The sequence below is a fragment of the Grus americana genome, chromosome 19, assembly GCF_028858705.1.
Source record: "Grus americana isolate bGruAme1 chromosome 19, bGruAme1.mat, whole genome shotgun sequence".
NCBI classification, from domain to species: domain Eukaryota; kingdom Metazoa; phylum Chordata; class Aves; order Gruiformes; family Gruidae; genus Grus; species Grus americana.
In genome coordinates, this window is record NC_072870.1 from 8,869,477 (window position 1) to 8,882,014 (window position 12,538).

The 12,538-nt window shown below is 58.8% G+C and overlaps 3 protein-coding genes across 6 annotated transcripts in view; 2 read left to right on the forward strand and 1 right to left on the reverse strand.

Annotated features, from left to right (window-relative positions):
* Positions 1-76: 76 nt before the first annotated feature.
* On the forward strand, positions 77-4,360 carry GEMIN4 (gem nuclear organelle associated protein 4). Of its 2 annotated transcripts, XR_008579946.1 has the most exons (3): positions 99-133; positions 228-3,494; positions 4,260-4,360. XR_008579946.1 is itself a non-coding variant. In XM_054848072.1 (2 exons), the coding sequence occupies exons 1-2, from the start codon at positions 124-126 to the stop codon at positions 3,428-3,430; spliced, it is 3,213 nt and encodes a 1,070-aa protein (XP_054704047.1). In that variant the 5' UTR covers positions 77-123; the 3' UTR covers positions 3,431-3,537. The 2 variants fall into 2 exon arrangements, 1 of the variants encoding a protein (XP_054704047.1); XM_054848072.1 differs by lacking the exon at positions 4,260-4,360 and having other exon boundaries at positions 77-133; positions 228-3,537.
* TLCD3A (TLC domain containing 3A) lies at positions 3,996-9,914 on the reverse strand. Its single transcript, XM_054848081.1, has 5 exons — positions 9,566-9,914; positions 8,825-8,908; positions 6,512-6,725; positions 6,220-6,315; positions 3,996-5,778 (listed from the first exon to the last, which is right to left on the reverse strand). The coding sequence occupies exons 1-5, from the start codon at positions 9,685-9,687 to the stop codon at positions 5,509-5,511; spliced, it is 786 nt and encodes a 261-aa protein (XP_054704056.1). The 5' UTR covers positions 9,688-9,914; the 3' UTR covers positions 3,996-5,508.
* Positions 9,915-10,003: 89 nt separating this feature from the next.
* The window catches only part of VPS53 (VPS53 subunit of GARP complex), a 68,845-nt gene continuing 66,310 nt past the window's right edge, over positions 10,004-12,538 (forward strand). For 2 of the 3 annotated variants that reach the window (XM_054848073.1, XM_054848074.1), the window contains exon 1: positions 10,004-10,128. In XM_054848073.1, coding sequence (XP_054704048.1) covers positions 10,045-10,128 — 84 coding nt within the window. In that variant the 5' untranslated portion in view covers positions 10,004-10,044. The remainder of the gene's footprint in view (positions 10,129-12,538) is intronic. The other variant, XM_054848075.1, reaches the window with a different exon arrangement.

The window sequence follows — 12,538 nt, forward strand, 5'->3', positions numbered from 1 at the left end:
GGCCGGGGGCGGGGCAGGCGCTGTCACCGCCCGGCCGCCAGGGGGCGCTGCGGGCGGGACGGGGCGGGGCTGGCCTCGCGTGACGTCAGAGCGCGCCACTCGCGCCGCGGCCACGCCGCCGCCATGGAGCCCGGTGGGTGCGGGACCGGGCGGGGGGGGAGCGGGGACGGGGGGTGGGGGTGGGGACGCGGTCGGGGCCGGACCGAGGTAACGGTGTCTCCGCGCAGGGCCGTGGGACGTGTGCGAGGAGACGGCCATCCTGCACGGCGGGTTCCTGCTGGCCGCCCGGCTGACCCACCCGCGGCCGCTGCGGGAGCTGCGCAAAGCCGACTGGCCACGCGTGGGACCCCCCATCACCGACGCCCTGGGGGAGATCGGGGCCCGCTGCCCTTCGCCGCTGCAGCACAGCCTCTGGAAGAAGGAGGCTGTGGCCATCGTCTGGGCTAAAGTCCTGCTGCCAGGCCCCCCGGCCGCCTCGCTGGACCAGGGATGGAAGGAGGACGGCTTTTTCTCCGTGGGCATGATGATCCCCGACGTTAACCGCACCGTCCTCTTCGAGCTGGTCAAGGCCCTCGGTGCGCCCCGGCTCTTCGTGCAGCTGCTGCTGGCGCTGCCCCAGGATGTGCGCCAGAGCGAGCTGGAGCAGTTGGTGGAGTACGTCGCCAGCGAGACGTCCTCGTCGGACATCGTGTTCTTCTTGGACGTCTGGTGGGAGGTGATGAAACACAAGGAGGGAGAGGAAGACGCAACGGTCTCTACATTCAGCGCTGTCATATGTCAGCATGGATGTGAGTCCTCTCTGGATGATGGTCTCCAGCCCCCAAAGAGGTTCAAGGGTGACCCAGGCGCTCTGAATGACCCCCCTGCAGCCACCAGCCCGCTCACGGTCCTGATTGAGGGGTTAAAGCAAACCTACCGGAGCATCGCCCTGCCCCGCCTGAGGTGCTACGCCTTGGCCAACCTGGTGGAGCTGCTGACCGTGTTCGCCGAGCTAGAGCCAGAGGGCAGCCCCCTCCCTGTCGCGGAGTACCTGGACAAGGTCAGCTCTGTGGTCAGCCTCTGGACCAGCGACACTGAAAGTCAGTTCCACCACAGGGGGCTGGACGAGAAGGTGAAGGAAGCAGAGAGAAGCATGAGCCTCTTGCCCGTGGCCAAACTCTCTCGTGAGGAGCTCTTTGTTGGTTTGGACTTTCTCTGCAGCTTGTTGCATGCCTGGGGAGAGGAGCTGCAGGGCACCCTGAACAGCTCTGAGGAGCTCTGCTATGAGAGCTACCGGCTCCTGGATGCTCTTACCACTTTTGGGAAGAACCTGGTTTGCTTCTCAGAGACCAGAGACCTGGGTGAGGATGAGACGCGTGTAGTGTTAGAGCTGACACAGATCACCAACGACTTCCTCAAGGAGATCAGTGTCAGCCTGAAGAGCAAGGATTTGGACACTAGCCTTGTGTCTTCAGTTGCTATGACAATCATTGAGCAAAAGCTGGAGCGACACGTGGAGATGTGCTCCATTTTTGTTTCTGAAAAGACCTGGGCCTTTTCCAAGGACTGGGTTGGCTGCCTTGTGAAAAGTAAAGCTCTCTTCCAGAAACCAGAGCTAGTTTTGAAATTACTGGAGACGCTGGTGAACTTTGCCACATCCCACCAAGACAAGGAGGCCCGAGAGCTACAGATGCAAGTGACCAAAGCCATCATGGAATGTTACACTGAGCTTTTGTTGACTGATAAAAACAAAGTGATCTCGGGTGTCCTGGCTTCCTGGGGCGGACCAGGTCTGTCCCTGAACTTGCAGGTTGTCATGGAAGGCTTCCAGGAGGATCTGAATGTGACTTTCAACCAGATCACAAAGAGTGTGTCTGATGAAGGCTTGACCAGGGCTGTGGCTTCTGTGGCCAGGCTCACACTGCTGTACCCCGAGGCCACAGTGAAGCAGGTTTGTAGCCTTGCTGTATTCAACCTAGGAGCGCACCAGTTCCTCGCACAAATCCTGTGCTCCTTCCCAGCGCTGAGCTTCCTGGAGACCCACGATGATCCAGACAGGCCACGCAGCCTGGTGGTGAGGTGTCTGGAGGAGGCAGTGTGGGGGAGGCTTTCCACTGTGAGGGAAGAGGAGCAGTTCCTTGAGTTCCTGGCCTTCCTCATGCAGCCAAGCTCAGCTGCCCCGCTTGTGTCACCTGCAGAGGTGACCAAAGCCTTTGTCCTTCCCTATTTGAAGTCAGACTCTGCTCAAATTGAGCTGAGCCTGCAGATCCTCAGTAAGGTTTTGGGGGTACAGTCCTGTTCAGAAGAGCACTGGATCAAGTCCTGTCACCCGTTCCCGCTTCTCCTCAGCCTCTGCAAGCTTCTAGATGGCTACACAAAGTACTGGCATCAGCCTAGGGACCAGCTTTTCCCTTCGCTGGAGACCAAAGACCTGTTGCTGAAAGTCCTCTGCCAGCTCTGTGAGGTGGTAAGACCAGAAACTGCCCCCTCCCCCGAGCTCTGGGTCCAGTCGCTGGCCTGGCTTCACAGGAAGGTGGCATCACTGGACTGGACCATTGGTCTTCGGCTGAAGAAGCTTTACGGAGATCACTTCAAGAATGAGGTCCCGGCGACGCTGTTTGAGATCTGCACGCTTCCTGAGGACGAGTGGACGTCCCGGCCTTTGCCAGCCTATGGACCAGGCAGCGGGCTCCTGGCATGGATGGAGTGCTGCTGCGTGTCCACGGCGCTCAGGGAGACGATGCTGACGCTCCTCACGGTCAACGTGGACGACCCTGAAGAAGTGAATCTCTTCAGCAAAGGGTTCCTGGTGGCCCTCATACAGGTCCTCCCTTGGTGCAGCCACAGCGAATGGAAGAGGCTCGTGCACGTGGTTGAAAACCTGCTGCAGAGGCAAATCCTGCACGTGCCGTACACGCTGGAGTACGTGCAGTACATGCCCCTGCTCAACCTCCGGCCGTTTGCCTGCTACCTCCAGTTCTCCGTGCTCTTCCTGCGGGGCTTCCAGCTCCTCTGCAGCTCCAGCTGTTCCACCTGGTTGCCGACAGAGGCTTGGCTCCACGTGGTCCAGCTGTACTGCGGCAGCCTCACAGACCTGCTGGACTCCGTCAAGAGCGTCGCGGGGCCCCCCTCGCAACCCACCGAGGACAGGACCTCCGTGCAGGAGGTGTCCTTCATCTGCATCCAGATGTTCTGCCATCTGCTGCACGTCGCCGCCATGCTGCCGGACAAGGGGTGCGGCGAGCCACTGGTGGTGGCGGCGTTGGAGATCCTCTCGCAGTACGAGACGTTCAGCAGTGCCGATACGTCCCCCAGCAGCAGACTGCGGAGAGCCAACGAGAGGCACTTCCTGGAGTCCATCGTGGACAACGTCAGTGACAAGGAGCTGCGTGGCATCCTCCTGCAGAAGCTCAGCAAACTGGGAGCCTGCTTGGCCGGGGAGCCGGCTTGAGAAGCTGGAGCGGGCGACGGGAGAGTGCCAACCCAGCCTCAGGGGCCTCCTTACGTGGAGAGTTGTAAGAGCTGTAATAAACCCTATCTATTTTTCTCTTTTGAACTTTACTTCCCTGCTGCCGTGTTTTCTTCCAGCCTGTCTAAGCAGTGACGGGGCCGTGTGAAGACGGGTAGGAACAGCCGCTCATAATTTTCCAGCGGGAATAGCTGTGCACACGGCTGTTCCGGAGCTGAGCTGCCGGTCCCGTGACTCCAGCCTTACCTGCTGGCGGTCTGCATTTATACAGAGCCTGGCAGCCTCCGGCATCAGGGAAATTATTTCCCTCCAGCTCTCCTGCCGCCAGCTCTCTCCTAGTCCTGGGCGGATTGCTGGGTTCACCACGTGCTGCCGGAGGCCGGGAAGCGAGTCGGGTGAGTTCAGGACGGGCAGGAGCCTTTGACAATGCAATACGTGTGCCAATACGTGTGCGTTGCTTCTGCCCGGAGGTGGGGGTGCAGCGGTAACCCCATGTCTTAACACCCCCACCCAGAAATGAACGGCACGTGGGAGAGACATCCAGCGGTGTGACTCAGAAAGGAAATCTTTATTGGTCTCCTGATAGTAAATAGGGCAGTGTTAGTGCAAACTCAGATGCCTCGTTGGCTTTTTTTTTTTTTTTTGTCCTTACATAAGGCACATTATTTGCAATGAAAACAGCAAGATACAAACATCTGTAACAGGTTGCAAGCAGTTTATAACGTCAGCTGGTCTCGGTCGTTAATGTAACAGTAGTGTTTCTGCAATAACCAACCGCATGTTGGAAGAGGCCCTGTATTTTACTTTCCAGAACAGAGCTGTGGCTGGGACAAGATCCGACACCCAAAGGAACTGGGTCCTCGGCCCTTCCAGCCGTTGTTTTTATACAGAATGAAAGGCACAGAGTGGCCACGGGCGGCTGCAGGGGGGATGCTGGGGCCGCGCTGGTGCAGTACCTGCCCCGGAGCAGGGGACCCCCAGGCACGCGTGGGAGGCTGCAGGGAGGAGGCGGCTGCGCTGGCTGCAGGGAAGGAACTGAACTGCTGTCTGACTTGAACGCACCCGCTGCGCTGGCCGGGAAGCCTGTACCCATTTTGCTGTGACTTATGGTGGAAATGGTGCCGAACTGGTGAAATGGGCTCAGCTCCCTGCTCTGGGGTTGTTGGTTCCTCCTGCACTGACCCAGTTCCCTCCTTGCCAGCCCCTGGCATTGCTCCGAGACAGCATAACCGCTCCTCTATCCCGGTATGAGCTGCCCTCCCCTCCAGCCTGCCGGGACACCGGAGCCACCCTCCCCGGGGACTGTCAGCCACGGACACCAGGCAGTCATAGTGAAAAGCACCTTTGGGTTAAGTGGAGTCTTTAAATGAGTTTGAGCCCAGCGGCAGCGGGAGGTAAGAGGCTCAACGTGGATGTAGTGTAGAGGCGAAGTCGGTAAAGGTCAGGAATGGGCTGTGGAGAGCCGTGCCGCAGCCCCGGGGCCTGGCTCTGCTCTCAGCTGGATGGAGGCTGTAAACCAGGGCCGGAGGAGCAAGTCGGGGCTGCGGCAGGTCCGGCGCACGGCTCCCCCGGTCCCCAGTGCTGCTGTGCGGGGCTGGGTACGCTCCGGCATCATCTCCGCTGTCACCTCCGGGCCGCAGGCTCCTTCAGGCCGCGCTTGGTGATGGTGTCTGGTGTCAGCCCTGACGGACGCGGGGGGGGGGGGGGGGGTGGGGTTGTAACCAACCCCTCTTGTGTAACCATTAGTTGGGTGCCGCAGTGTTGAATCCCAGAAGGAATGTGCTTATGGGCAGACCTCCTGGCTGGTGCCTGCCCCGGCTCCCACGGGTGGGAGGATGCGAGGCACTGGAAAACTTTCCCAGCCCAGGCTGGTGCTGCCTGGCATGGCAGTGGAGACGGCGAGGCCGCTTCCAGCTAAACCAGCCCAGGGGCATCGCTGCTTCTGCCGCTCTGCTTCTGCGCCGGTCCCCACAGCGCTGGCATTGAAGGTGGAAGAGCTGGGGGGGGGTGGGGGGGGCACCCCTTTTCCAGCCCCCGCGCTGGGCTGCCGCTGCCGGCCGTTATCTGCTTTTGTCGGCAGGCGAGCCGCCGTAGAGTCGGGCGGCTTTGCGGCAGATGAGCCTGAACCAGTAGAGCTGGGGGGCGATGAGGGAGGCGTTGGCTACGTTGCAGTGCAGGGGGATGCGGAAAGGCACCATGTAAATGGGGATTCCCACCTGCCTGGCGTAGGCCGCGTACATGAAGGGGAAGAGGAGAATACGGCAGAGGAAGAAGGTCACCAGGATGAGGATCCCGTTCACCTTGTGCAGGAGGGTGTCCTGCATTTTGAGCTGGAGAAGGAAGAAGGTGAACGCAAGGGTGAGCAGCACCCCGTTGCTCCTTGGGCACTGACTGTGCTGGGAGCATGGAGAGGAGCACCCGGGAGGTATGGATGAGGGGGAGCGCTTTGGAGGGAGCAGGAAAGTGGGGTGGAGGAGAGCAAGGGGGAAGGGAGTTGGGGGGGGCAGAGGGCTGGGGCAGGAGGGAGCGTGGTGCAGGGGGAGGTGTAGGCAGGAGGGGGCAGCACCAGGACATGGCAGAGTCCCCTGTTCAGGGATGCTACTGGGCATGCTGCTTACTGGGGGAAAGGGATGGGGACCTAACGGGAGGCTGGGAGGAAGGCAGCACTGCGGGGGAGCTTGGGGTTACAGCTGTGGGGCTGCCCCTGGGGTGGGGAGAGGCTACGAGCCGCTGTGGGGTTCCAGACCTGAGCCCCTTCCCTCCTCACCTACCTGCATGAGGATTTTGCCCAGCGATACGAAAGGCGTGCTCAGCTCTGCTATGAAGATGCAGCCCACGAAGAAGTCCCCCAGCTCTCCCCTGAAGTGCTGCAAATAAAGCCAGCAGTGAGCACAGGGACCTCCTGGAGAGGTGGCCCAGACCTAACACCAAGCAACTCCAGGGGCTCCCGGGCTCCCGACCGGCACAGATGCTTTTGCCAGCCACAGCCTCGACTGCAAGCCCTTGCAGCCACGCGGGGCTCCTCGCGGGCTGGGTTCCACAGGGGCCGTGCCCAGCCCTTACCTGGGTGATGGGAGTGAGCACGACGAGGATGAAGAGGTGGTGGGTCACCATCAGCCGCTCCTGCAGGAGGAAGCTCCGCACGCTGGCCAGTGAGTGCTTCTTCTCTGCCACTCCCCTGTCCCGGCTCTTGTGCCAGTGGCAGAGGTACATGACGTAAATGTCGTAGGTCATGTAGGGAACGAGGACCCAGATGTATTCTACAGCCAGCCAGTGCCTAGGGGAGGAGCAGCACACACACGGGCATCGCAACGGCTCTGAGCACCTCACGATGCTCTGGAAGCTGGAAGAGAGTCTCTAGGTCTGAAATGGAAGCAGTGGATTTCGAAGCTGATGACAAGCTGACAGGTGTCGAAATTTAACTTGATTTGGCTCAGCAGAGAAAAAGTACCTGGTACGCGTGGAAGACGCCTCCTGGATGGTGCCCCTGCTTAGCGCTTGGCCGTGCCAGGCACCGAGCGCGGCCCAGCCAAGCACAAACACGGCGCTAACGGGAAGATCTTGATTAGCCCTGCAGCCGGGTGTTTGCTGTGTGGGCTGGGAGCACAGCAGTGCTTGGGATCCGGCACTAATCCGACACCTTTGCAGCAGGTAATCTTCTTCCCTAAGCCCTGGGACACCCAGAGCTGATGCTTGGTAGGAGAAAAGCTCCAAGATTGTGTCCTTTCTGCCTGCCACACTGCTCCGGCTGGCTGCCTAACCCGGGGAGCATTTGGAAAGCACCCGGAGACCTCAGAGTTAATTGGAGATGCCTGGCCTGGACTTCGGAGAGGGAAGTACAAAATATCTAATATAGGCAATAAACCCCTGCGAGACGTTTGTCTGTTGGGAAATAATTGCAGACAGCTGCCTGTTCCCAAAGCATGTCAGAATCCTGGTTGCACAACCCGGGCAGCAGCAAGCCCTGCTCTGCAGGGAGACCAGGCTCCTTAAAAAGTCCCGAGTGAAATCACACTGATAAAAAAAAAACAAAAAACCAACCTCCAAAGCACCCTACCCTGCTGCTTAAAGAAATGTAGCTTGGGGCCCAAATAAATCTGCTTTTGCTCTCCTGGCATCTCAAGAGTAATTTTGTTGCATGCGTTCCTATTTCAGATAGAAAGATGTAAGTGATGTAAAGCAGGGAGGGGAAGTGACCGGCTATTGTGTTTGCAAAACTTGCCCAGGGCTTTGGAGGGCAATTATAGTGCCGGCAATATAATGATTGTCTGCTTGTGTAAATAAATTGGCAAATTTTACCACAACCTTTGTGACGCTTCCTGGCTTTCTGTCTTGCTGTCATTCTCCGAGACCTTCCCCGCTGAGCACTGGGCTGTATTTCCTCCAGATTCAAAGAAAATCTAGGTCTCTGACCACAAAATGTTTGCATTGAGCTGTTGGCCTTGAGAGCACCCGGGTAAGCACGCAGCTCCGGGGACAAGGAGGGCTCCTGGCAGCGCCTTCCTTCTGTGTGGGTCTGGGATTTATCATCTGACCTATCTATACAGCAGATATTTTATTTTAGAGCAAAAAGGTAACTCATTAGACTGCCTGGGTTAAGCAGGACTGAGCAATTTGGATAGGTCTCGCCATCTAGAGCAAGGTAGGACATCTCACATCTGGCTATTAAAGGCAAGTCTGCGATGACCGAGAGGGCAGCCCTCCCTAAAATCCAGTGCGATAGTCAAATTCCAGCTCAGTGTAATTATATTCTTCCCTCCTACAATTTTCTCTGCTATTCTGGATAATAGCTCTGTTTTTAAGCCTTCTGACCCAGATTACGCTATCGCTCCTGCCGAGAGCCGCTTCTGGGGTAGTTTATCTCGGAGCATTGAGGACAAGGCAATGGGATTTTCCTTCAAAGCAAACTTCATCTTGATTTTTCTCATTTCTGGACTCTTTCAGCATCCATTTGGCATAGAAAAGGTGATGCGCCTCTAAAATCAGTTCTCACTAGGTCCGCTTGACTCATTAGCAATTTCAGATTGCAGCAAGGAGACTCCCTACCCCTTTAGAAGTGATGATGATGATGATGTCTTTATTTTTTGCTCGTTCATGGGCCCACGTTACAGCCCATCCTCAGGAGGAGACCCTCCGTGCTGGCAGAGCAGCCCCAGGTCCGAGCGCTCTGAACAAGCCAGCATCTTTCAGGGGGGGCGTACGGCCGGCACGTTGCCCAACCTTTCACCCAAAGCGGAGGAAAGAGGAACACGAAACTGGGTTTCCTCTCCCCTTTGTACGTGCAAGCCATTGGCATAAAACACTCCAGCTGCGAGCTGGCCGGGCACCGCCTCCGCACGATCCTCGCAGGACGGCAAGGCTGTCGGAAGGGATTACCTGTCGTATACAACATCCTTGCAGTTAAGGACGACCGTGATCCCCGACGCTGTTGCCATCGTGGCTTGGACCGTTGACACTAACCTGGAACCGAGAGAGAGGAAACGGGTCACCCCAAGCATCACCCCAGACGGGTCGAGGAGCAGGGGTGGCCTCTCTTGCGCCAGGAGAGCTGTTGGCACGTGGACGCCTACTCCGTGCACACCTACTCCGTGCACACCTACTCCGTGCACGCCCCGAAAGCCTTGCCAGGGCGAGGAGGAGCTCTGCTCCAGTGCCCGGGCGGCGTGGGACGCGGCCGGGGTGACTGTGCCAGGCGCTGCCACCCGGGGACACGGCGGGGGGTTGTTTGTAGGTCTCGTCCCTTCCACGCCCGTGGATCGGCGGTAACCCCGCCCGGTTCCCCGCGGGCAGAGGGAGAGCTGCACCGGAGCATCCCCGCTCCGCCAACGGGTACCGGCCAGAGCCGGGGGGGGGGGGGTACGGCCGGGCAGGGCTGCCCACGCCGAGGATGCTGCTCCCGCCGCCGGCCCCTGCTGCCCTCCCGGGGTCTGGGCTCGGGGCTGCCGGGGGTCCGGCCCCCGGAGCGGCGCGGGTCGGGACACTCCCCGGTTGCAGGCTCCCAGCCGCCGGGGCTCAGCGCTCTTGGCCCGTCCGGATCGCTCCGGCTCCCGGTCCCAGCCCGCCGCGATGGGTCACCGGTGGCGGTCCCGGGTCGCGTCCCGCCGATCCCGCCCGTACCTGCCGCTGAGGAGGATGCGGTCCTTGAGGCTCCATCCCGGGGCGGCCCAACGCAGTAACCGGATGCAGAGGACGAAAAGTCCCGGGAAGAAGGCGGAGGCGAGGGCCAGCGTCCGCCACATGGGGACGACCGCTGCCCCGCTGCCTCCCGCCGCCGCTTGTCAACAGCAGGCCGGGCGGCAGGAGGGTCCGGCTTGGCACGGTCCCGACCGGACCGGACCGGCACGGCACGGCACGGCACGGCTCGGCTCGGCACGGCTCGGCACGGCTCGGCTCGGCTCGGCTCGGACCAGCCCCGCCGCTCCCGCTCCCGCTCCCGCTCCCGCCCCCGCCGGGACTCGCCCCGCACAGCCGTGCTGCAGGCCCCGCCCCCGCCCGGTGCAAACCCCGCCCCCGAGAGCCCCGCCCCCAGGTGCTGTGGAGGGGGTGTGTCCTGCGGCATCCCGGCGTGCCGCGCGGCCCGGAAGCGGCGGGCCGCCATGGAGGAGGACGAGCCGGAGCTGGCGGCCGGGCTGGAGGCGGCGCTGGAGCTGGCACCCGCCGTGCAGGCCGCCATCGAGCAGGTGCGGCGGGGCGGCCTGCTGCGGGGCCGGGCGGGGGCCGGCTGGGCCCCGGGGTGGGGCTGGGGCCCTTCTGGTGAGGGGCCGGGTGTAGGCGCGGCCCGCTGCCCGCTCTGTGAGGGCCCCGGCGAGGGGCGGCTCTGCCGGGTGCGGGGCCGGCGGTGTCCCCCGGCGAGCTCTGGGCCTTCCGCTGCTGGGATCCGGAAAGCCCCGAGCTGGCCGCGCTTGGAGGCGGGCACTGCCCGGGTGTTTGGCGTGGGGGGAGCGCCCCGGGGCGGGCTCTGCCGGTGTCCTGGGGCTGCGCTGGCCGCTGGCTCCGGTCCCCCGGGCCGCGTTAGGGCCGCAGGGCTGTCAGCATTGTGCGGGGCTGGCCCCGCGGTCGGCCGCAGCTGAGCATATCTCGTCTAATGGCTTCCCCGTCGCTGAGGAACGGCGGCATCGAGTGTTGTGGGGCAGGGCGTGCCGGGCTGTCCTCTGACAGTACCTGTACCTGGTGTGCCAAGGATCTTAATGGACTCCAATGGCCTGCGGCTCGCCTGAAGTCAAGATAATGTCTAGTCTTGAATTTTGTGATCGATATTACCTTCCAGCCCAAGCCCTCCAGTGTTCCCTGAAAGTCCTTGTGGCACTTGAAGCCCAGCAAAAGTCCGTGAGAACCCAGGGTAAAATCACATGTGTGTTGGCGTCTGCGACTGAGCTTGCACTGACTTCAGCCAACCCTTCTGTCTGAGGAGCTCCTTCTTGTAGTAGAAGTCTGTGGACAGCAACAGGAGCTGTCTCTCAAAGTATCGCTCAAATAAGTTTCACTTCTGGTGGCTCTCCTCAAAGATCTAGAGCAGACCTGTGGTAGCTGGCACAGCATCTCAAGTGAGCCCAGCACCAGGAGGTGAGGAAGGTAGCAGAGTTTCTCTGTGAATTCTGTGCCAGCTTTTGAATATTATTGCTCCAAAGAGACACCTCACATACTCTTATCTTTGCATGGGGTTGGCACACCTGGCAGTAAACCACTGAGTAATTTTTGCTGAAACCTTGAGAATTGCTAAATGAAATGCCAGCTTCTAAAGGAGACCTGGAACGTGTCTGGAAAAAGAATCCTCTGCCCTTTATAGAGCCTGTATGTTTGAAAGCCAGAGAAGCCTGGTGAGATTTCTAACATTGTACAACCAAAGAAAGTTACCTAATGACATTTTCATCAAACACAAAACGTCTCTTCAAGGTAAAACACATCTTTTAGAGACAGTTTTGACTTGAGGTTTTGAGCAATGGAGAATCCACCGCATCCCTGGCTGAGTTATGTTAACAGGTAACAAGGCTGTAGGCAGATAGTCACATCCTGAGCAAGGGGAGATATCGAGGATGACACCACCTCCTGCCTTTCCTCACTTCCTCGCCGGCATTTACCAACCCAATAATCCTGTTGTTCCTGTGAGTGTTCCTTAATCAGCTTTGGGCAAAACATGCCAGGTTCTGGTTTAATGAGCAGAACTGGCTCAGCTGACTTCTGCCTGAAGTGGGGTAGGATGCACAGGCAGACTGTCACCCCACCAAATGTGGGGCAGTCATTTCTGGTTAATGGGTTGTGACAAAGACCAGGGAGTAGCAACAACTTTAGCTGGTACAGCTGCCTGCAGCATTGATCTCTGTCTGCATTTTGAGAGTAGAGTTCCTGACTAGCCTTTATCTTCCATCCTGCCCCTTGCTTCAGCTGCTCTTAATGCTTGTGGAGATCTGGGATTAATTGAATCTGCAGGAGTTGTGAGGACAGGCTGGTTGTGATGCTGCAGTTGTGCTCTTAGAATGAGCTAATGTCAGAGCATCTTCCTCACTCAGGCATGACCTCATGCATATTGAACTGCTGCCTGCTTCTCCCTGGCTGCAGGAGTAGCTTTGGGAACGCTGCTGAAGAAGTCTATTTTGGGGAGAAGTTGCTGTTCTTTAAATGATCTCAAAAAACCACTGCTTTTATGCTGCAAAATGTGTAAAATGGTGTAAACACTGCATGTGCCCAGGTAACGCAGGTTTCTGTGAAGGCTTTTGGTGACCAGGGTGACGTGTGGAGGTGATGCTGTGAGGTGAGCTACATGTTTGCTAGGTGGGGTTTTGACTATGGAGTGCAGAGCTGGTGACTGTATAAGTATGGAATGAATACGGTAGCAGAGAAGGCAAAGCAGCGTATCTTAGTCTGTGCAGACAGAAAGCAAAGCCTGGCAGCCGTGTTTGCATCATTTGAGCTACTTCTGAGGAGAGATGAGATCTGTTTGCACCACAGCTGCTCTTTTCTCTTTCCCGTGGGTAGGAAGAATCATTCAGCAGATTCTGTTTCTCTCCCCCCCTTTTTTTTTTTTCATGTGAAAGTGGCAAACCCAAGTCTCCAGAGAACTTGTACAACCATTTCTTAATTCATCATGTTTCC

Coding starts and splice junctions, on each gene's coding strand:
- TLCD3A (XM_054848081.1), bottom strand. CDS start 9,687: ATGTGGCGGACGCTGGCCCTCGCCTCCGCCTTCTTCCCGGGACTTTTC. Junction 6,316..6,511: donor TGCTCACTCCCATCACCCAG/GTAAGGGCTGGG, acceptor CTTTATTTGCAG/CACTTCAGGGGAGAGCTGGG. Junction 5,779..6,219: donor TGGGCAAAATCCTCATGCAG/GTAGGTGAGGAG, acceptor TTCCTTCTCCAG/CTCAAAATGCAGGACACCCT.